At 58.5% G+C, this 23201-nt stretch overlaps 1 protein-coding gene across 4 annotated transcripts; it reads right to left on the bottom strand.

The window, feature by feature from the left end:
• Positions 1-3481: 3481 nt before the first annotated feature.
• Positions 3482-21317, bottom strand: RELT (RELT TNF receptor). Of its 4 annotated transcripts, none has more exons than XM_059410271.1 (11): positions 12297-12540; positions 10304-10372; positions 9216-9290; positions 8918-9084; positions 8638-8717; positions 7759-8016; positions 6433-6513; positions 6058-6139; positions 5658-5915; positions 5019-5217; positions 3482-4882 (listed from the first exon to the last, which is right to left on the bottom strand). In XM_059410271.1, the coding sequence occupies exons 1-11, from the start codon at positions 12393-12395 to the stop codon at positions 4835-4837; spliced, it is 1416 nt and encodes a 471-aa protein (XP_059266254.1). In that variant the 5' UTR covers positions 12396-12540; the 3' UTR covers positions 3482-4834. The 4 variants fall into 4 exon arrangements, with proteins under 4 accessions (XP_059266254.1, XP_059266282.1, XP_059266264.1 ...); XM_059410281.1 differs by lacking the exon at positions 12297-12540 and adding an exon at positions 21155-21317 and having other exon boundaries at positions 3483-4882; XM_059410291.1 differs by lacking the exon at positions 12297-12540 and adding an exon at positions 20613-20701 and having other exon boundaries at positions 3483-4882.
• Between the last annotated feature and the right edge of the window lie 1884 nt (positions 21318-23201).

The following is a 23201-nucleotide window of genomic DNA, read 5'->3' as shown; positions in this document are numbered from 1 at the left end:
ATAGTGATCACTCTGAAAGATTGAAGCCAAGAATTTGTAACTATGATATTTACTGTAAGCTGTAGAACATTCAATAACTATTAAAAAAAAAAAAGTTTCCAAAAAAAAAAAAAAAAAAAAAAAGTCCGGGGTGACCAGACTGGTGGTTTTTGGGGCAGGGAGACACAGCTCATCTCTTAGGCTAGTGAATCCCCTGGGTTTCTTCCAAAGCTCATTCTGACCTTGTTTTCACCAGTCAGATAACACCTGTGGTGCATCTCCCCACAGGCTTAGCAGGCCTTCACTGGGATTCAGCTGAGGGGCCTGGGAAGTAGCCATCAGCACCTGAACTAAGGTGGGTGATACGGGAGCTGGGGGGGAGGTGGTCGTGAATGATGAGAGCTGCCATCTGTTGAGGGCCTCCCATGGGGCCAGCACTGTGCTTTATGTTTAGTAACTCTCCTAATCCTCACAGCCCAGTGGTTGGTGAGCCTGTGGAGAGGGGGCAGCCAAGGAGAGTAAGTACCTTGGCCCAGGTCACAGAGCTTGAGCTCAAGGTTCATAGTTGGAGCTAACACTTAGTCTGGCTCCACAGCCCAGGCACTGAGTCCCATTCTGCCCACCCTGGAGGCGGCAGTTTCTGTGTTTACTTAAACACAGGTAAATTTGTCAGGTGGGAAACCAAGGGAAGTGCTTATAGGTTTACAGTCACAGAATGACTATAATGGGAGGTCAGGTGGTCTCCATCCAAATAGTCACATGCTGTCAGTTTCTATCCTGCATCTCTTCCTCCTCTCCCCTCTGGGCAAAGGCACTGCTCTAGCCCAGGCCCCTGCTTCTCTTCCTGGTCATTGTGGCCACCATTCCCTCCCAGGGCCTGACCCGGACCATCCACGCTCTACCAGCCTCTAAATGTTCAACCTCCTCAACTGGAAAGCCCTCGAGGCTGACTGACCTGGCCCACACCGGAGCTGTAATTACAGTTCAGGACTCCTAAGCACCCCAGCCCTTTCTGGCACCCCGTGCCCTGTGCCTCTGCAGCATGCCCCCCAGTATCCCCACCTGTCCTCTGACAGGGAACTCATTCTTCCTCCCTTGTGCAGTGGAAGGCTCTGTCACATGTGGAAGCCAAAGGCATCTTTGGCCACAGACTTTGTCGGGTTGTGTCAACAGTTTCGCTAGGGCAGGAAAGGGATTTTCTCCAGGGACTCAACTCCAGGTCACAGTGGTAGGACTGAGGGCCAGGAGCAGGCAGGGAGATGGAGATCTGGGCCCTCATCCTCATTTGTCTGGTCCTTGGCGCGATGGGTGGAGTTAGGCGAAGTCATACTCAGAACTCCCCTCAGCCCAGTGCCCCAGCTTGTCCTCCAGCTCCCAGGGCTGCCAGGATTCAGAGGGGGCACGCCTAGGAGGGGACAAGCCAGGAAAACTTCCAGCTGAGGGTGCGGGCCCTGAAGGCCAAGGACATTGGCTATACCTCTACCTGATCCCTCAGCAACTAATCCCATCCTTTTGGGAGCTGGCCACATGGGACAGGTGAAGAAATTTAGGCCAGAGTTCTAGTTTCACCTTCCAGCAAACAGACAATGAGGGGGTGGTGCTGGAGGGGAACTGTTCTTACTACCCCAGAGCCCAGCACCATGGTGGGGGTCTTTCTTACCCGGCCTGGGAAGCCCAGACCCAGCCTGTTTCTACAGCAACATGGCCTTTGGAGTCCACAATCCAACCTTCCCCTGGGAAAGGAGGCCAGAGAGTCGAGAGAGTAGGAGAGCCCACCTCCTACCCCATCCACCCAAGCACTGGCTCTTGCTGTCTCATCTTGGGGTGTCATCCAAGTGCTGGGTGAAGTGGGGTTGGTTGGCTGAGGAGACAGCCAAGTTTGAAAAACCAAACCCTGAGATGCAGCTAACAGTTGACAAATAGGAACACCAAGTGGACCCTGGCAGCCCAAGGGAATGTTTCCTTAAAAGTGCTAGTCCCCTACAATAGACATCTGTTCTAGACTTTGGCAACCTTTGGTTGCCAAAATTCCAGAAAATTCCTCCTGGTTATTTATATGGGGCCGTGCAGGCAGGGCCCCACTGCCATCCCCATTTCTCTTATTTATGTGCAGCCTGCCTCCTTTCCTCTTCTCCCCTAGAGCAGGTAAAGCTTTGTCTCCTAGGCCCTAAGAGGTGCCCTCCCTTTCCTGCACACCTCAGAAGCCTCAGAGAAAAAAAGACCGTGCCCTGGAGAGTCAAAAGGCAAAAATCTCAAGGCTCATCTGCCTAGCTTCTCCGGGAAGGAGGTTTCCGAGCTGCTGCTGGGCCAGGCCCCTGCCTGTGGCTTCCACACAGGAGAAAGGCCTCTGCCTACAGACAAAGATGGTGACCTCACCCTGGCGTCCTACCATGGCCCCAGTCTTGGGAAGCCCTGGCAGAGTTGGGCAGGAGTCTGGGAGTGGGGGCAGTGGCAGCTGTGGCCTCAGGGGACAGCAGCACCTCAGGCTAATTCTGGCTACAACAGGAGCAGCAAGAATAAGAGAGTGAGCTGGCTCTCCTGTAGCCCCAGCCTGACAGCCATCTGCAGCAAGATGACTCCCATGGGCTGTCCCTTTCCATACCTCCCCCAGCTCCCTCAAACATTAGTAGCTGGTTCTTCAGCCTCTCTTTGGGACTCTCCCATTAGCATTTGAATGTGTCTCCTCCTATCTTTAAAAAATATACCAAATGCCCAGAGAACCCAGAATTAACTAAAAACCTCTCCCTGGAGCCTAGGTCTCCACCTGCTTTACCTGGCACAGTCTGGCTTCCGCAGGGAGCTCAATCCACTCAGACCTGGTCCTGCTCTCACCATGTCCCCATGTGCATTAACTGGGGGCTGACCCAGTGGTGGCCCTTGGCCTTGTGACCCACCTTGCCCCTCCCTCTCCTTTCCTCCCTTGCAGGATACTTCTCCCTTGGTCTCCTTCCCACCTCTTGGCAGTGCCCCGGAACAGCCGAAGGGTCTGTCCCGAGCCCTCTCCCGGTCCATTCCTGGTACATTCCCTGCATTTCCCTTTCCTAAATGTCTTGGTATCCCTGGCCCAAGGGCTTCTAGGAGCTTGTGGGGCTGCCTTCTGTTGCCCACCCTCACTCGTCTCCACACCTGTCACCTTTGACTTCCAACTTCTCCATTTCATCACAGTGTCCTTGGGCCTCTGCACATTGTTATTCCCTCTCTGGGGACCATGATCCCCCTCCCCACATTATTCAGCTCCTGCCATGTCTGTCTTACCCATCCATCCTCCAGGCTCCTTATCCTCTAGAGCTATGCTGTCCCAGACAGGAGCCACTAGCCACATGTGGTTAGTTCATATTAAGATGTGCTTTAACTATAAAACACCAGATTTCAAAGCAAAAAATGACTATTCATAATTTTTATGCTGACTTTATATTGAAGTGAAAATATTTCAGCTGTACTAGCTGAAATACATTATTGATACTTTAAAAATATATGGCTATTAGGAAATTTTAAATTACGTGATATGGACTGTATTTCCACTGGACAGCAGTGCTTCTAGGGGCTTCAGTGAGAACCAGTGAGGTGAGGGGCCTCCCCACATCCCCTGCTGTCCCATGCCCACCCACCACAGAGCCAGCCCTGCAAGGTGGGGGGGATGGCCTGTCCCCCACGCCATACCTGACACAGCAGTATTTGGTGAAGACGGACGACCTGGGAAGAGGCACAGGGAAAGAAGCTCCTCATGACACCACTTTCCCACCTTTTATTATCCAATAAATGGATGGGAATGTAGACAAGGACAGGACAACAGCAAATTTTCAATAAATAAGAGAAATGGGGATGGCAGTGGGGCCCATGCCTGCACGGCCCCATATAAATAACCAGGTCACTGGGCTACAGTGGACATGGAGCCGGGCTGGGCAGTCGCCTGCACTGCCCAGCTGGGGGATAGACACCAACAACCACAGAGACACAGAAACGACTTGAGGCCAGAGGGGCCTCTCCAGCCCCGCACACACCCCCTCCCTGAACACTCCTGAGATCTTGGGGTGACTATGCAGGCTGGCACCCTGTATCACAGCCTTGCCCAGGTCAAGACTGTGGTTCCAATTTCAATAAAAACAGCAGGGAGGGGGGCAGATACATGCATTAAGCCCCTTCTGTAGGCAGAGCCAGGGATGGGCAGCCCCATGGGGGCCTGAAGGCACAGGCCCTGGAAGCTGCAAAAATGGGGCCACAGATAAAGCTACTAATGGAAGGGGTGGCAAGGAGTCAAGCTCTCCCCGCACACCACCCAGGCCAGAACCTGCAAGGAACCAGAGAAGCCCTGCGTCCCAGGACACCTCTCTCTCCCCACTTCATGGTCAGAAGAACTATAACCAGGTGATGGCCAGGGACTTGCCCACAGTTAGAACCAGGGAGCTCAAGTCTCCAGCCCACGGCTTTTGGTACCTCTTCCCTATGTGACGCCCACTGGAAGAGGAGGGAGAGGTCCTCGCTAGGGCCCTGGACGGAGGCGGGGCAGTAGATTACCAAGGTGTGGGGCCAAGGGTGCCAGGCTGAGGACCCCTTCCCACAGCCAAGGCTAGCCACCTGGTGGTACAGAGGGTCCTGCAGGGTCCTAGGTTCTGGCCAGGGCAGGGCACAGGGGCAGGGGAGGTGCCCTCAACCTGCTCCTGCACACAGCACCCGCCAGCTGGCCTGCCTCTACACGGGGGTGGACACTCCCACCTCCAGGCCTTGGCCTTTGCTGTTCTGTCTGCTGGACCATTGCTTCTTGATCCTCACAGGCCCAGTTGCAGCTCTACCTCCTCCGGGAGGCCTCCAGAACCTCCCAGGGCAGGGCTGCTGTGTCTTCAGCTGAGGCAGGCCATCAGATAACCAGAGTGCTCTCACTTAGCCGGACCACATAGCGGTTTTCCTGGGAGACAGAAGTGAGGACTCAGAGCTGAGTTAGGGGGCTTCTGGGCTCCAGGAAACTGGCCCCTGCCCAGAGCTCCCATCTGCAAATCCAGGTTGGTCCAGGTGCCAACATACTTGCCCCCTTAGGCCCTCACCTCAGCCTTGTTCTCTGCCGGGGGCTTCAGCCACTTCGTATGGCTTCCACCACTTCCCAGCAGTGCCCGCTGCTCAGTGGGGAGGCCAGGTTGTGGGGAATCAGGGAGGTCACTCGCTGAGGGCCCAGCCTCCGTGATAGTCTTCACCTCAGGGGCTGCTGAACTTGACCGTTGCTCTGGAATTCGGGCCACTCGGAACCTGCAAGGAGTGGTGGTATAATGACACCCCCTCCCTTTAAAGGGAGAACCTTGGGTATAGAAAGGGCAGCACCTGCTAGGGTCCCACACCAAGTTCATGGATCAGAGCCTGAGCTCTTCCTTTATCCTCCCACCCACAGATGAGCCCCCAACTACCCCCCAACCCTAGGTTGTAGATAAACAGTCCTTTGGCCTGAGGGCCCCAAGGTGTGATGGAGGCCAGGACCCTGCCCTGGGTCCCAAGGACTCGAGTGAGATACAGCAGATATGGGAAGACCTGACTTCTCCCTGACCGCCCCACACCCCTTCTGCTTAGAAGCATATTGAGGCCAGAGAGGGAGCATCACTGAACAGGATGTTCAGGGCTCAGATAAGGTTGGGGAGATGGGGCCCTGAGTATAACGTCTCTCCCTGACGCTCCTGCGTCAGTGCCCATCTCACCTGCCCACAGATAAGATGGTGATCTCGCCCTGGCGTCCTGCTTTGGCCCCTGACTTTGGAGCCCTGGCAGGGTTGGGCAGGAGTCTGGGAGTGGGGGTAGCGGCAGCTGCGGCCTCAGGGGACAGCAGCACCTCGGGCCACTTCTTCTGGCTGCACCGGGAGCAGCAGGGGCCAGAGAGTGAGGCCAAGCCCTGCACGGTGTGGAGGTGGTGGCGATGCGGGCAGATGTGTGGCAAACTGGGGGTGCCTAGTGGCAGCCTGCAAAAGGCACAAGTGGGAGCGGTCACTAGGGCAGGCCCATGCCAGGGGTCACCAACAGGGTAACGTGAACACATCCGAGTGGTGAATCCCCCCAGAAGCAAGCCAACCAAGTGTGGGCATGGGGCCCCTGCCCACTCACCTGGGCACAGGCCCGTGGCCAGTCTGTACCAGCTGTTTGCTGTGGTACTCCTTCAGCAGCTCCTCCAGGGCCGCCGCATTCTCTGTGGGCAGCGGCAGTCAGAACCCAGCTCCCTGTGCCCTCTGTGCCCCCCAGCCCCCGCCCAGCTAGGGTCTACCCTCCCCACCCCCTCCAGCCCTTATCAGGCAAGAACAAGAAGAAAAGGGGCAGCACCCTCAGCCATGCTGATCAGGGAGTGCCAGCTGACCCCAGGTGTCCTGGCGGGAGGGGCAGAGCAGGTGGAGGTTGGGGGATGCTCTGACCCCTATGGCTGCTTCAGGCTCTGAGAGACTGTCTTCTCCAGGGCTTGGCCACAGGCCCAGACCCTCCCCTTACCTTTCTTCTCTGTGATCAGGCGTACCAGGACCCCGATGGTGTCCTCGTTGGCATCTTCAGCCCTGTAGGCGGGGTTGATCCCTGCAGAAAAAAGCCACAACTGTGATCCTGGGGAAGGGGGGGGGGGGGGGGTTGGTGGGGGGGGGCCTCGGGGGCTGGACGGCTACACCAAGATGTGGCAGCAGAGGGCACCCCAGGCCTCCCTACGAGTTGTGCTGCGCATGGGTGTTTCTGCACTGCTTGCCCTTCGGGCCTCCTTATCATGGCTCCCTATGGAGTGAGGGTGGGGGAGCAGTCTTTTCTGGGGCCTGCTGTCTCTCCTCCACAGCTTCAGGGAGCTGTGGGCTACCTTTCTGCCCAGACGCCCGGACAGCTCTCTGGCAAATTCTGCTGTTCCAGGCTTATCACACTTCCCTGCACACCACTGTGTCCACATAACTAAATGGGGGCCGTAAAGGCCCAAACCTCAAGAGCATGAGAATGAGCCACGTGACCAATCCTAGGCCAGCAGCCAACAGCTCCTAGATCTTGCACTCAGGCAAGATCCAGCAGTTAAAGGGAGACCTAGGCTAGGAAAACAAGTGCAGTCCTGGGCAAAATGGCCTGAGCTGCCATCTTCCTGCCCCCTCTAGACTGCAGTGGCAGGAGGTAGGAAGGACTCTGGCCAACCCCAGGCAGCCTGGGGCACAGGCCCCGGAAGCACCGTTTCAATCTTGACTTGGCCACAAGGCTCTTTGGGCCATGTATGCGCACTGGGGACCCTTGCCCTACTGGCCTTCAGGCAATTTGGGGTGGGGGGGCTGTGGTGGGAAGGGGCCTGGGGCCCTGGGAGGAACACATCTCTCCCTCTGGTTCCAGGACTCCTAACTCAAACCACAGCCTGGAGATGAAACCTGAGCCCCTCGTTGGGGGTGGGGGGGCAGCGTGCTGCTGCCAAGGACAACTGCCCTGCCAATGCTGAGGTCAGAGGTCAGCCTGAGTTCCCAGAAGGTGGACCAACCCTTGAACTGCAGCCCCCAAGGTGTCCAGACCCCACAGCTGGGCAGGACCTCACCCAGGGTGAGGATCCCACTGAAGCCACTTGACCTCTGCTCTGCCCCTGTCACCACCTCAGGCCACTTCACCTCTCCTTCCACTGCGTCACTCTGAAGAGTCACCTCTCAAGCCCACATGCTGCACCTCCAGGAAGCCCTCCTGGCTAGCCCTCTGCAGGCCCCTCCCTGTCAGTCCGTCTAGGCCAAGGGATTCCCTTGTGAAGCCCCCCAGCTGGGCTGGGCTCCTCCATGCCCTTTGGCCTCCCCACCCAGACCCCAGGCCAGGCCTCACCGCTGCCTCCACCTCCAGGGCCAGGCCCAACCTCCTTGTGGGCGGTGCAGTGGTAGCCCTTCCGCTTGAGCAGGTTACACACCAGGATGCCCAGCAACCCCATGAGGCAGAAGACAGGCACAATGGCAATAACTGCATACTGGGCAGCCGTCTCCTCAGGGCCACCTGCCCGGGTGCTATTCCCAGGCTGCCGCGTATCCCCAGCGCTGGTGTCCCCTGCTGCTACCTCCACGCCACGTCGGGCCCGCCGTCCCCGCTCTGAGCGCCAGAGGATGGAAGCATGGAGGAAAGAGGGAGGCAGAGAGGCCCAGGGCCTGAGTTAAAGTTGCGGGGGGTGGTGTGGAGGGGGCACTACAATGTCCAGAGCTGCCTACCACCCACTCTCCACCATGCTCGGGAAGCAAAGGCCAACTCCCCCCTCCACATGTTTCTGGCCTTCTTATTAATCAGCCTGAGCAAGGCCTCATCAGACCTCAAGACAGCCAGACCCAGAGCCCTGTGGTCCATCCCCCTCATTCTGGGACGAACAGACAGCACGTGAGCATATGCCAGTGCACACAGATCCCGGCTCCTGCGTCTCCCTGACTGCGTCCATGAGATAGTTGCCTCAGAAAGCTCCTGATGACAGGTGAGAGGTGTGTGTGCTCACACTCATGTGCACGTGTCTGAGGGGATGAGGACAGGAGACAGGAAGGACATTACCCCTCAGCAGCCCCCTCCCCCTGAGCTGTGGCTGCCACCTGCTAGATGGTCTCTACCACGCGGAAACAAAGTGAGCAGACACACTGCCAGTGGGACAACTGATCCCATCTTGCTGGACACACTCTGGCCATATTCCCTTCCCTGGGCTCAGGGTCGAGGGCCCCATCTGTCACTCACCAGAGCAGCCACGAGTACCCAGAGGCATCCAGGAGCATGGCTGACAGGGAACATGGGGGACCCCCAAAGTGGCAACCCACCTGCAGGGAGAGAACACATCATTGAGGCCCAAAAACTATCCTTAAGAGAGGCTCCTGCCAAGCACACTCACTAGTCCTGGCCCATCCCATTTCACAGATAGGAAGACTGAGGCCTGCTCCAGGTGGGTGAGGCTGGGACCCCAGGACCCAAAGTCCTGGTCAGCTAGCCATGAGCCCTCGAGCCCGACCCCATGGCTCACCCAGGCTGGCAGTCTCCACATAGAGTGTCTTGAGTCGCTGTGCCTGCCTGGGCCTCCAGCCTCCCCCGAGGACTGCAGCGGGAATGGGGCTGGCACGGGCCAGGGCCCCACAAAGCAGAGAAAGTGCCGGGGGGACAGGATCTGCATAATGTGCCCTGCCCCGGGTCCTGTGGGAGAGAAAGGGTGAGAACAAAGCCAGGAGCCAGGCCTCAGGTTCCTGGGAAGCCAGGTCTGGAGAACCTGCACCTGGTCCTCAACAGTTTTCCCAGGACAGGTCAGGTGGGCAGGGCAAACTCACCAGGTGGGGCTCCTTCCCAGGTGGGCACTGCCAAGAGGTCGTTGATACTGGAGTGGCCAGAGGCCAAGGAAGCAGCTGGAAGAATGGCAGGGAGGACACACTGAGCGAGCAGAATGTGCCGGAATATGGCATCCCTGGGGCCATCTGTCCACCACCCACTTCCTAATGCCCCAGGGGTGGGGACCATGACCACTCAGGGCCAGCCCCCAGGTTTCAGGGACACTCTTCAACCTCCATCCATCAGGCTGCACATAAAACCTGCCCGTCCCATACCTGCTAGGTCACCTTGGCCTAGGTACAGAGAAAACCATATCTGCTTCTGGAAAGTGCAGGGAAACCCCAGACAGAGCCACGTCAGGATCTCAAGCCCTCAGGTCCCTGAGTCACACCCATTCCAGCTAGTCAGGACGGTAAAGAGGAAGGGCTTCTGAATTCATCTCTCAACCACCCCCCTTCCTGAGGCTGTGGCCCTAGCACCGCAGCTGGCCATGTTGGTAACCAGCCCTGTCCATCACCCCTGGGGCCAGGTCTGCGGCTGGCGCTTCCTATTCTGGGCCCTCAAGAGAGTCTTTGGGACCACGTCCTCTGTGACCGCTCCACACAAAGCCACCCAGTTCACACTCCTGCACCCACACAGGGTGGGCTACATCCCAAGGAAGGAAACTCAATTTGCATCTTCCAGCACATTCCACTGAGGGCTCCCTCTGTTCCCCATTCTAAGCATGAACACTTGCCCAGAATCTCTCCTGCTGCAGGGAGATCCTCCCTGAAACCCTGTCTTCCAATTTGGCCCCTGATTGGGGTAACAGGCACAGAGTGCAGGCAACTGCCCTGAAGGGCAGAGGGAATATCACGCAGGAGGCTCTGGAGTCCTCCTCAGGCCCCAGATCTGGCTCCCAGCACCTGCTGAGTGCTGGGAGGCCTCCTGTGCCAAGAGCTGTGTAGATCAGGATGGGTTTCCTAGGGTCAGACTGCAATTCTACAAAGAGCTAGCACAGCTCCTAGCACAGCTCCTGGCATGGGGTCCCTGAGCACACATGGACAGCTGGGGTACAGGGCTTCATAGCAACATCGCATCTCCAACTCACCACAAAAAGGCAGGACAGGGGCCAATGTGACGGGCTTGGCTTCATCCTCAGGCCCTGGGAGTCGCCAGCCTGGGAAAGAAGGAGGTGAGGTTCAGCAGGAGGAGGGAATAGGCAGGCAGCTGCCAGCCGCTGTCTCTCCTCCCAGCACTGCTTCCACGACAGGACTAGATGGGAATTTGCAAGGTGTTGTGGAGCAGGCAATGCTGGGGGCGTTTAGCCTAGAATCACTACACTCTTTGCCCCCACAAACCTGAGTAGAGGTGGGGGTGTGCTGGCTGGGGTTAGCCTCCCAAGGCAGCAGAGTAGGGACAGAGGGCTCTGCCAGGTTTGGGGGGCTTCCCGGAGGAGGAAGGGCTTCCCTCCCTTTCCATAAATAGCCGGGTACACTGGGACTTGGGCAGGGGGCCTGCAGCAGCAGTCCTGGGGTGGGGGCTGAGAGGGTCTGCCATCCCCTCACACCCAGACTCTCTACCTCACCTCCAGCTCCCAGGGTCCCACCCCTTGGACCTCCTCGTAGGCCCTAGCCTTTCCTGCTTTTCTGCCTTCACTTTTGCTCCAAGTTTCTGCTCCAAGGAAATCCCTTTCCCTCAGCCATCAAAGACCCAAAACAAAGGCCTTGTTTTCTAGAAATGTCTCAAGACTTCTCTTTCCCCTAAGCTGAGCCCAAAGCCCTGCATGTCTCCCGACCCCACCCCATCACAGTCCTGTTCTCCCTACGTGTCCCACTCCCCACCCAGCGGTCTTCTCCGCCAAACGATGTGGAAGGATGCTGGGAGGGGTCTGATGGCATCTCTGGAGCAGCAGCAGAACTTCTCCTATCCTAGCAGCCAGGGTTCAGCCTTCTGTCCCCTCTTGGTCACCTACTACTGTACTACTGTGTGCCAGGCACTGCCCTTATCACAACAGATAGTAGAAGACAGACACTGTCCCTGTCCTCAGGGAGCTCACATCCCTATTGGCCAATGGCCAACAGATAAACAGGGAATGGCCCCCTGCCAGATGGCGAGCAGTGCCAACAAACAGGCAGGGTGAAGGCGCAGATGCCACAGGCCTAAGGTTGAGCACCCAGGCTCAGGGTATGGTGTCCTCTGGAGAGAAGCCCCTAGCCATAGACAGGTTGGAAGAGTAGGAGGGGAGATTCAGATTAGACAACAAAAGGAGCTGCCCCAGAACAAGGGGAAGGGAGTCCCGGTCACATACTTCCAGGAGGCCTGCCTTCAGACTCAGGAGGGGGAAGGAAGGAAGCTGGATTTGTCAGGCGTCCACCACAGGCCACACAGCTTCTGACCCCTAAGGGGCGGCCAAACCCCCAGTTAGAGCCCCCAGCAGGGTGAGGGGACCCCACCTGGAGCCCTGTGCTGCCTGGTGCCGAGCCCAACTGGAGAAGCCCCGCCTGCAGTCAGCCCGGGGCCCCACTCGAGCCCCTGGGGCCTACAGATGGCCCAGCCTTCCCACCTGCAAAAGGAGCCAGAGGAAACTGATCCCCTACAGGACCTCGGTGGCAGCGAGGGTTTGAATTACACCACAGAGGAGGGGGAGGGGCTGCAGGCCTGACGTCCCTGGGACTCTCCAGGTCCCTGGCAGCAGCTCTGGACCCAAGGCCAGCTCAGGGGAAAACCTGGGACAGGAGAAGGTCAGGCCACAGCATTAAGGCCACACACTGATGGTCAGCTCCCAACAGGTGGCATACCCAGACCCATCCCCCAAACCTGTTCCCTCTTCTAACTTGGTCAAGAATCTTCCTTGCCAGTTTCTGGCCCAAAGTGGCCCTTCCCCTACCCAGGCCCACCTCCCACTCAAGCCCTTCCCTGCATGAAGATCTCTCTTCTAACCCACAGACTCGACCACGAGCCCCAGGTTGACCCCACAGGGGCTGGGGCAAGGCTGAAAAGAGGCACGACAGCTCCAGAGAGGGCCCCAGTGCCACCTCTGGCCCCGACTGGCACCCACTGGGTGTCCCAAGCCCACATAGAGGGGCTGTGTAGCTGCTTACCTCCAGGCAAATGGGGAGCTGCGATCTCGAGACCTCCAGGAGGAAAATGGGGGTCCAAAGGCCCAGACTCCAAGCCAGCAGGGGCCCACTCAGGTACATTCACAGACACTTGCCGCCTAGCGCCCTGACGCCTTCTAATTACGTGCCTTCTAATTATCCCAAACTAGTACTTACTCCAGTCTGGCTGCCAGTCTCTCTGCTGACAGCCGCCACCCCCCCTCGGCCAGACTGAGACCCCGGATGGACCTGTCCAGTCAGGCAGCCCATGCCAGCCACCCAGAACCCCCTCTGTGCACACATCTGCTGCTCTGGCCTCCCCCTGCACCTCCTTCCTAGCAAGGACTCTAGCATCTAAGCCTAGACTCTTGGAATCTTGACTGAAAAGCAAGTTCAGATCAAAGCCCCTTGGCTGGGTGGGCCATTGGAGACTCTGTGAAGTCTCCATCCCTCCCCCTCTGCCTAGTCCTAAGGCCAGGCAGTCAGTGACCTTCTAAAGCCTCCAGAGGGGCTCCAGGAAGAAGACTGTCACAGGCAGGCGGGGAGACCCACGCCCACAGCAGGGAACCTCCTCTCCCAGTTCCACTGGGGGCCCAGTGCTCCCTGCAGAGAACCAACCCGAAAGGCCCCAGGGCAGAGGAGGAAGTAAGCCCAGAGGCCACTCCTCCTGAAGTCTCCCAGCCTGGGCCTGTCCCCACTGCCACCAATGCCCTGTGGGACCTGAGCCCCTGCTTCAGCTTGCTGGGTCTCAGTATGCTCATCTGCAAGATGGGGACGTTTAATCCCAGGGCAGGGCTGCAATGAGGTTTACATGAGGTGAGGAGCGCAACGCGGGTCTTGTGATTTCCTCCCCCATCGCTCCCTTTCCCTCTGCCCCTCAGGCCCAGGTTTGTAATTAAGTATGTTTGCTCATTTGTGCTGCGCCCCCACTCCCCACCCTGACGCAGCACCGGCTGGCCTGGTGTCTCTCTCCTTCACCGCAAACCGCGCCCTCCCCCCAGCAGTGTCTGGAGCAGAAGGCCGCCACAGAACAGGCTTGGGGGTAGCGGGGGGGCACAGGCTTCCTCACAGGCAGCCCACCGCACCTCCCAAAATGCCCAAACAATCAGACCCAGAAATTCCCTGGAAGAAAACCAGCTAGCGAAGCCCCGACCAGGGCTGTGGAGCCCCAGGAGGTGCAACCTGGAGGCCTCAGAGAAAGAGGAAGCTGGGACACCACCCAGCCCTGGGGCTGCTTCCCCTTTTCCAGAGCTGGTTTGGTGGGGTCACTCGGTCACTGTCCGAGGCTCCAGCCTGGGGCCCTCCTCTCCAAGTCACCCTGGCCTCCTAGAGAAGCTCTGCGGTATCCCAAACATCGCCCACCACCCCTTGCCCTTGGCCCCTGGCCTCCAGTTCAGCCCCAAGTGCAGCCTTGGTATCTTAACCCTGGGATCAGGCCCTGCCCCCTCCTAGCCATTCTGAGCTTCTTGCACTCCCCTACACTTGCCTCTCTCACAGAGCCACTGGTACTTGCTGTTTCCTCCACCCAGAAAACCTTCCCATCACCTGGCCAACACCTACTCCTCCTTCAGCGCTTAACTCACAGCCACTTCCTCCTGGAAGCCCCCCTTATGCATTCCTCATCCTGTGTGTAACTGTCCCGTTCACCCAGCCTCTTCCGCAACAACCTCCATGGCCAGTGCTCAGCACACGGCCCGACCCTGGCCCTGGCGAGTGGGTAGACCTGGGGGGTGGCTGGAGAACAAGGATCAGGAGAATGTACAGCTTCTGCCAAGGCCAGGAAGGCCCAGAGGCTGGAGTTGGGCAGGAGAGTTTGAAACTGGATCTGAACACCTGAGCTAATATGGGGGGAAATCAGTCTGCCTTGTTCTGCTCTTCACGGGCTCCGGGGCTGTGGACACCCCGTCTCCCACCAAGACAGAGGGCTGTTGTGAGGCCAAGAGAATTTACCTTAATACTCAGCGCAGGGCCTGGCACAGAGTCATCCCTCAGTGAGCACTCACCATACCTCAGTTTCCCCATGTGTAAGCTATGGAGCGGGGAACAGGGCACACCTGACAGGCAGGTATGAGGCATAAAAGCTTCTTCTCCATTTACATAGTGTTGGGCCCAGAGCCTGGTACACAGGAGGTGCTGGGTTAGCCATGGTGAGGATGTGGGAGGAAGGAGAGTGTAAAAAGGGAGAGAGGTCTGGAAAGGAAGGGGGTCAGAGCCCAGGTCACACCAAGACTCACATGGGAGCTGAGAAGCCAGCACGGCCCTCAGGGCCTATGGGAGTCTTGGAGGGTTGGGGGGTGGGGAGAGGTACAGGACAATTTGCCTCTCAGAAGGCTCCCTGGGTGGCCTGCCAAGGAGGCAGGTCTGGGGAGACAGAGGTGGGACGCAGGTCCCATGCGGAGCAGGGGGTGGGAGGCAGCTACTTCTGTTTCTGGCCGGGGGCTCTAGGGCCTGTGGACCTCCCTGCAGCCTCCAGAGGCTAGAGTTGCCTGGAAACATCTGGGCACAGGCCTTCCTTGGCAGTGGCCGAGACAGAAAGACAAAGGCCGCCCATCAATAAAGAAATCCAGGTTAGCAAGCAACCCCGTGGTTCCCTGGCAACTGAGGCTGAAGTAGGGCAGTGGCCACAGTGGGCGGCGGCGTGGGCAGCTCCACTGGCCTCTCAGCCATCCTCCGCTCTCAGACTCTCATTCCCTTGGGGTTGGTCTGTGTTGCTGTACTCCTCACAGAAGAGGTGAGCAGCCCTGTTTCACCCCCAGGTAAACTGAGGCCACGGGCAAGCACTTGTATGGGTCACACACCCAGGGAGTGGTGACACAGGGGCAGAGCCCAGGTCTGGCTGACTCTGCTTCCCCCCTCATCCCTGACGCCCCCAACCCTGAAGCCTGGCCTAAGCCCCAGTTCGTCGACTCCATGGCAGAGGCTCAGGAGCTAGTGGCACAGGGAAGCAGCTCGAGGAGAGGCTACCGCCGAGCACCCCAAGCACCCAGGCAGTCCCAAGGGGAGGAGGTGCTGCCCCCTCCCGTTCCAGGGCTCTCTGGGGCCTCTGGGGCTTCCCTCTAGCCAGCCTTGTCTGCACACTACCCTAGTCCACGCCAGCTCCTTCACAGAAAGGCACCGGCCCCTGTGAGAAGCAAGAAGCCCAGGAATGGGTGGGAAGGGGCGGGCGCAGGGCGGAGGCTGGCTCAGGGCTGCTGGGGAGAAGGGCAGCTGCATTCCCACCCCGGCCTTGGGCAGACATAATCTCCCAGGCCACAACCCTTGGGTAAGGAGCCCATGCGTGTGGACCCCCAGTCCTGCAACAGGGGATAGCATGGTTCTGGCCCTCAGACCTCCAGGCTGCCCCACAGCTCCACCAGCAGAGGTGCAGGGAGTTGAGGGGGGTAAGTAGGGCTGAGGGAGCTAATTGGCCCTTGAGGCTGAGGTGGCCAGACTGGGCTGACCCAGCTCCTCCCAGTCTGGTGCGGTACAGAGGCAAAGCCTGCCCCTTCCCTGAGCGGAGTCTGGGGCCAGGGGAGGGGGGCACTAAACCATACAGCCGTCACCGGGGCACTCTGGGGCCCCCGGAACCTCCTCACTGCATGCCTCATTCCCATTCCAAGCCTCAACGAGAGGGTCCCAGGTTTCACAAATGAGGAAACTGAGGCTCAGAGAGGCTAAGGAGCACCCTATAATAACTTGGTCTCAAAGGAGACGAGGTTTACCACCCAGGAGTGGGGGCACGCAGCAGGCAGCCCTTGTCCCCAGCACGCCAGGCCTGGCCTTCCTACAGCTCCTGCAGGCTTTGCTCCCACCCAACACCCAACTGTTCAGCACCCTGGACTTCCTGCAGGGACCCGCACCAGCCCTGGACGGTCTCCCCAGCCCCAGGGCCGGCCCACATCCCCAAGCCTCGGTTTCTTCCCCTGTAATGTGGAGAGTTGTACTAGATCAGCTGATCTCTTGACTGGAAGAACCAGAGTTCACAGTAGACCAGTGGCTCTTCTTACAATCGGGCTTCAGCCCAGGTGCCACCACCTGCAGGAAGCCTTCCCAGCCTCCCTGTCTGAGTGGACCCTCCCCTCTCCTGGCCCTTTCAGCCACCTGTGAGCTCCCTGGAGGAAGGAGGGAAGGCAGAAAGGAAGGCAGGCAGGCAGGCAAGTGCACACGGGAAGCTGGGCACACAGCAGGGCCAGGCCCCTCCCTCGGCTCACTGCTCCTTCTCACAGAGACCACAATCTGCAGACCCAGGCTTAGGTCCCTCCTTCTAGAAGCCCTCCTTCTCTCTCCACCCACAGTCAGACCCTGCTTCTAACTGGCTGCAGAGGCCCCTCCATCCCTCTCTCTGTGCCAAGGAGCCAGGGCACACGCTCACCGCCACATGGGCCGGTTATTTATAGAGCTCTCATCTTTCCCAGGGTGGCCCAGGGAAGAGTTTTGGCCTTCCAGGCAGACAGTCTGGGGTTAGGATCCCAGTGACACTAGGGTCTTGCAAGTCCCTTCCCCTCTCTGGGCCCTCCTTTCCCTGCCTGTACCTGGAGGAGACCGCTGACCCTCAGGACATGAGGCTAAAGATGTGCGAGCCTCCGGGATCCTAATTCCAGGGTCGGGCACATGGCAGGGATGCCGCACTGGCTCCTTCCTGTCCTCCTTGCCACGCCAGCCATTGGCCCGGGACCAGGCCCAGGCACCCAGGGCCTCAGCAAACAATAGGTGCTGAGCTCTGCCAGAGAACTTGTCCCACTCACCCCCAATCCCGAATTGGGGTGGGGCCAGATGGACCTTGCTGGCTGGCTCAGGCAAAACCCCTCCTTGCCACCTGGCCAAAGGGCCAGCCCCTTGCAGAAGGAGTCTGGCCTTATCCAGCCAGCCCCACCCCTTCCTCCTCCCAAGGCAGGTAGGCAGCACAATCCCTCTGTGGAAACTGATGCCACAATTGTCAGACAACACTTGCCTCCTCTTAGAGACAGGGCAAAGCAAGATCTTGAAGATCCTGAGTGCCAGACTCCAGCGTCATGGCTATGTGGCTCAAACTAGGTCTGCTTCCCTCTGCCTGGAGTCTCGGCGTCCCTACGGAGCAGCTTGGGAAGGAAGGGGATCCTGGGTCATTACCACAGAGACCTGAGCCCAGGGCCTGGCACACAGCAGGCAACCTCCTGGCCCAGAAGGGGAGCTTTGTCCCTACGAAAAGGAGGACCAGGAATCTTTTCCTCCAAGCCCCCAGAACACATGTAGGAGCATCAGAGACCCTGGTTGCAATTCTCCCTGTGCATCCCAGCACACAGTAGGCCCTTGGGGGCTGCCCTTCCTCAGGCAGAGGCCGGCCAGCACAGATACGGCAGAGAGGGAGGCCAGGCTTCCGGCTGAAGCCGCCCTACCCAGCTGGGTATGCAGTGCCCATAAGCACCCCACACCGGTTCCCGAAAGTGGCGGGGGACACCTGGCAGGTGGGCCACAACAAAGAAGAACTACCATTGGGCTGGGAGGGCTTCCTGGGTGAGGAATGGCCAGGAGGGTTCTAGAAAGAGGAGAGAGCAAAAGCAAAGGCTGAGTTGAACCAAGGCATCTGGTTGGGAGAAAGGGTGAAGATGTTCCAAAGGTCTTAGAAGGAAATGTCAATGTTAGGATGAAGAGTCTGGACTATACTGTGTAGGCAAAAAGTAAGCTGCTTTAGGGAGGATGCTCTGACAGGGCATGGAAGAACTGGAAATGGAGGCAGAGAGGCCGGCCCCGGCGTCTGGGGCAGGACAGCAAGGCTGGAGGGGAACAGAAGAGGGAGCTGTGATTTCGTGAAGGTGTGTCTTGGGCCAGCTTCCAGTCTTGGGCCACATCCAGCCTACCGGGGGACATGTGGCACACAGAAGGTAGGTAGGGTCCCTGTCTGCAGGGTGAGAGCCAGAGGGTTCTGGGGCCCTTGGGTAAGTCTCAGCACTTCTCAAAACTCAGTCTCGCTTGCTCGCTCCCTCTCACTGTAAAGTGAGGCTGACCCTATGTGTGGAGGCAGAGTGCTGACTGCCTGTAACAGTCTCCCCTCCTTGGCCAGACATAGGAACTTCCCTCTGGCCGCTATCAGATGAGTCCCATGTGTGTAGAAACCCAGGCTGGCCCAGTGTCATCCTGGGAGGCCCAAGTTCCCAGAAAGGTCTAGCTTTGGCAAGGTACAGGATAGGGCTGGGAGGGCCTCCATCAGGGCTAGGACCCCAAGAGGAGGCTAAACCTTCCTCTCTCCCAACCCCTCCCCAGGCCCTGAGCTATTTCCCTGTTTGCTGGGGATGGAAATAACTCAGGCTCGCCCCAGGAGACCAAGATAGCTATTCTGATCAGCCCCAAGAAGCACAGCTCCAGTCATTCCAGAGAGGACCAAGGGACACCCTGACCCCCCAGCTCTCGCTCTTGGCCAAGTGGCAGCAGCAGTCAGAACTAGCAGGGGCCTCTGGGAAGAACAGGGAGACTGAAGGACTGAGAGAGAAGGGCAGAAGCTCAAGGTCACCCCAGCCGGCCCCCCACTATAGCATGTGGGCAGATTTGTGTCTCTAGAGCAACTCTGAAGAGGGGAATAAAGCCTCTCCAGTATTGCGAAGATCAGTTGGGGCTCTCAGCTCTTCTTGCCATTCCCCTCCCGCCCCTGGGAGCCTGGGCTGTGCGGTTGACTCCTGACACTCTGTAGCTATGGGGATGCAGGCTCTAGAAGATAGGAAATGGGCCTCTCTGGTGACCTCTGGCTAGGGGTGAGATCTGTGGGAAGGGAAGAGGAGGAGGAACAGGAACACCACATAACCTACCCAGCCACAGTGTTTCAGACGTGTTTGCAAATACACACCACACTCAGAACTCACAAAGGCACACTCTGGCAAGGCCATGCTTGTAGGCCCAGGTTCAAGAGAAGAAGCCTAGATAAGCCATGAACAGATAGATACGAAAAAGGTGGATGGCCCTCTCCAAGCATCTCACAGGGTTTCGGGGACAGAAAACCGAAATTCCAATCCTGGCACTCTCCTGACTCTGCATGACCTTGGGCAAGTCACTTTGCTTCTCTGAACCTCAGTTTCCCTCTCTGAAAAACAGTCACATCTCAGAACAACTGTGAGGATTCAGCAAGAGTACATCATAAAGTGTTCAGCATAGCACCTGGCACTGTCCCTCTTTCATCGCCCCAACACAGAATGCAAGCAACATTTTCAGAGGAGGACAGAACTTCCAGATCCTTTAGCAGGTATCCCCTCACCCCACCTGGTCTAGAGAGCCCAATTTCCATTTCACCCTGCATGAACCCAACAGACCATCTTGTGGCGGTGGGAGCCTCAGAGGGTCTAGCCCAGATGGTGAAGGGGTCCTATGCCAGCTCTCCAAATCAGAGACCCCTGGTGGAGAACAAGTCCATGCCCCCTCTCCTCACACAAAGGGAACTGAAGGAGACGGGGGGACAGAGAAGTCAGTGTCTATGGATCAGAATCCTGGCCTTGGTCTGAGGAACTGTACTTCCATCCCTCTCACCAGCAGCCCCTAGGCCACTGTGTCCCCAGCAGCCAGCCTGCCCCCACCCTCCACTGCAGTCTTTCTGCCTGGACGACAGGAGGGAGGGGAGAACAGAAGCAGTTGACCCAAAAACAATAGAGGATCCCAAAGTGATGATTCACAGTCCATTCACAGCCCAACACCTCAGTGTGCAGAAGGGGAGACTGAGGCCCAGTGAGGGCAGGGTCTGAGACGAAGATGGGCCCACTGAGAATACAGGTTACTGGGGACAAAGATTTGCCAGGCATCTGGGACCTCAGTGTGTGAGTGTTTGGGAGGTGGAGCCTGAGACTACCTCAGGGCCGTTCAGTTGCTGCCAGAAGCGTCAGTCACCTCACCAGATGCCACCCAGCCTCAATGTCCTCTCCCGCTGCCAGGGCAAGTCACTCAGGGTCCTCCCCACTGACTAAACTGAGATGCTGAGAAATGCCTTCTTGGGGACAGTTCTGGAGAGACCCCTGGCCTCTCCTCCTCTCCCTCCCTTTATCTACTGGCGGGTGCTTGAGGTCCCTCCTCTTTCAGCCTCTTACTCATTCCCAGGCCCGGACACACCGATGGACACACACACATACAAATACACACGGACACTGACAATACTTGACCCAACAAGCACGCTACCGCGCCAGTGATTTGGGGGCTGGTTTTCACAGTCACTGGGGGTTTCTCTCCCTCTGTTTCACACTCACTCGCATTAGGGAGTCGCTCTGGCCCTGCCTTGGCCATGTCCCAGGCCACACACAGACTCTGTGACCTGGGTCTCACAGCAAGCTGGAGTCACGGTCACCCGCAGGGACCTGGGGTCTCTCTCATACAATCACACGCACTCACCCCGCCTGTCAGAGACACACAGAGCCCCTCTGTGTCTCTGGTTTGGCCCCGGCGTCACCGCTCAGCGTCCCGGCCACACGTTCTCCCGGGCTGGGCCGCCTCACCCGCCGTGTCACCCACAGTCACGGGCTGACACCGTTCAGAGGCCCCCCCTCCGTCCACCCGGCGCCGCAGCCGTCCCGTCCCGCACCGGTTCCTGGTCTCGGTCCAAGTTTCCCCGGGCCGGGGGCGTCTCCGCAGCCCGCCGATTCCCCAAATTGCAAGTCCCGAGGCGGCTTCGCCAACCGCTCATGGCCGGGCCTGGAGTCGCGGCCCGAGGACGCGCAGGTCCCGGGGCAGGGGTCTGAGAGACGGGTGGGGACCGGTGCGCGGAAGACGCCGGGACAGGACGCGGGGGCGCAGGGCCGGGGCTGCGGCATCCGCCGCGCCGGCCAACTTCCTCAGAGACGTGGGGAGGCAGGGCGCGCCACTCGGGTCCTCACCCCTCCAGCCCCGGCGGCGAGAAGCACACCCCAGGCTGAGGCCCCGCGCGCCCTCCTTACCTGGCCGCCCCGCAGCAGCTCCCGCAGGGATCCAAGGTAGAAGCGCAGCCCCGGGCCGGGTTCGGCGAGTGCACGAGCCACCGCGCAGGCTGCGCGCCTTTTGAATGAATCGCCGGCTGGGCCGGGGAAGTGCGCAGTCCCGCCCCCGCGCGTCACGGCCGCCAGCCCCGCCCCCGACGTCAGAGCACCGGCTCGCGCCCCCGGGCCCCTACCCCTGGCAGCGGCGGAGGGCCTCCAGGTCTCCCGCCAAGCCGCGCTGCTCTGTGGCGCCATCTCTCGCGCCCCCAGGGAACTGCAGGGGGCTGCGCAAGAAGAGGCCTCTTGGATCAGCTGGGCTCCAAACTGAGAAAGAAAGGGTTGCGCTATGCAAGATAGACTGAAGACTTGGGTGCTACTCCGGGTCCCGTCACCATTGCCAGTCCAAGCAGGACCACCGCTGCCCCTTCCTGGGTCTTGCTTTCCTCATAGAAATTGGCAGCTGATGGGGCGCCTGGGTGGCTCAGTAGGTTAAAGCCTCTGCCTTCGGCTCATGTCATGATCCCAGCGTTCTGGGATCGAGCCCCGCATCGAGCCCCACCGGGCTCTGTGCTCAGTAGGGAGCCTGCTTCTCCTCTTTCTCTGCCTGCCTCTCTGCCTACTTGTGATCTGTCAAATAAATAAATAAACTCTTAAAAAGAAAAAGAAATTGGCAGTTGGGGAGAACAACCTTGCTTTGTTGACGAGGCTCAGGCCCGCCCCTGGGAGCTCCCGCCTAATTGGTGAGAAACGTCCAGGTGAAAAGTGTATATGTAATGGAGGTCCATAGGGCCGTCTCCTGCGCATTCCTCAGGGCCAGCCCAAATCCTTCTCCAGACGCCTTTCCCGTCTCCACGCCCCCACCACTCCACCCCTGTCTGATAGGATAGTGAGTCCCTCCTTCCAGCAGGACAGATGACACACTGCTTGCTCTCCCTCTCTTACCATCAGCGGTCCCACCTTGCCAATTCCCATTGCCAGCCATCAGGGTGCCCAGCAAGGCAGTGACTAGGGACTCCAAGACACTAAGCATATTGTATTCCCAACTCTGTGAATTGTGCCCCCTGGAGTTGTGTGATCTGGAGGCAGCAGCTCAGCAGCCACTTTCCCCCTACTCATTACTATTGAGGGAAACTCCAGTGGTCCTCCCAGGACAGCAGGGAGGGCCTCATGCGGAGGGGGAGGGGCACAGAGGCCTCTCTGGGATCAGGATAATCATAGACCATGACAGAGGTAGAGGAAGGTAAATAAGTCTGTTGGGGATAGATGGTGGGGAGAGGTGGAGAATTCTAAACAAATTGAGTCATAGAATCTGAGCTGTGGGGTGAGGGGGTGGGGTAAGTCAGGTCCCCAGGGGCCAGGAGATTCCAGGAAGAGAAATGGACACCCGCAGAGGGAGGGGGGGCAGGAGAACAGTTTTTGTTTCCCTGGGTCCTGCCCAGGTTGTAGGAAAAGAGCAGGAAGAGCTCCAGGTGACTGATGGCAGCATCACAGCCCCCTCTCCCTCATATCTCAATGGAGACCGCCCCCTAGGGCTAGAGCACAGGTGGTTCCAGGGGGGGACTATCCCGAATCCAAGCCCATAGGGCATGAAGGGGGAGCCCAGAGAGGAGCCAGAGGGGACCTGGTGAGGGGGAGAGAGCACCCAAGAGAACTTCTCTGTTCCTGCAAATGTTTTCTTTATAAGGGGACTTTCTATACCCCAGTTCCAAGTTCCACAGTTCAAATGGTGGCATGTCATGTGCCATTTAATAGGCCAAAGAGGGAAATGCTTTTCGGTCAAGAGCACTGGCCGTCAATCAGACATCCTACAGAGGGTTTGCCCTATTGCCAGCTCTCTGTGAGGCTTTGGTCAAATCCCTCCCCAGATTCAGTTTCCCCACCTGAAAGTCCGGGGACCAGACTTGTTACCTAAAGGTTGTTCTAGTTGTCTGTGGGACGAGGCAATCTGCCCCACCTGCACAAGTGGAAAGGGTGGGCAGTAGCCCCAGAGCCAAGAGAACAGAGCAGGGATGGTGGGGCTGATGTGGTC

The sequence above is a fragment of the Mustela nigripes genome, chromosome 1 (assembly GCF_022355385.1).
Source record: "Mustela nigripes isolate SB6536 chromosome 1, MUSNIG.SB6536, whole genome shotgun sequence".
In the NCBI taxonomy this organism is placed as follows: Eukaryota; Metazoa; Chordata; class Mammalia; order Carnivora; family Mustelidae; genus Mustela; species Mustela nigripes.
Note: the sequence above shows the minus strand (reverse complement) of the source record. Positions and strands in the feature narration are given on the sequence as shown.

Coding starts and splice junctions, on each gene's coding strand:
- RELT (XM_059410271.1), bottom strand. CDS start 12,395: ATGTACCTGAGTGGGCCCCTGCTGGCTTGGAGTCTGGGCCTTTGGACC. Junction 8,017..8,637: donor GGGTACTCGTGGCTGCTCTG/GTGAGTGACAGA, acceptor TCTGGCGCTCAG/AGCGGGGACGGCGGGCCCGA. Junction 5,916..6,057: donor GGCCACGGGCCTGTGCCCAG/GTGAGTGGGCAG, acceptor TGCCTTTTGCAG/GCTGCCACTAGGCACCCCCA.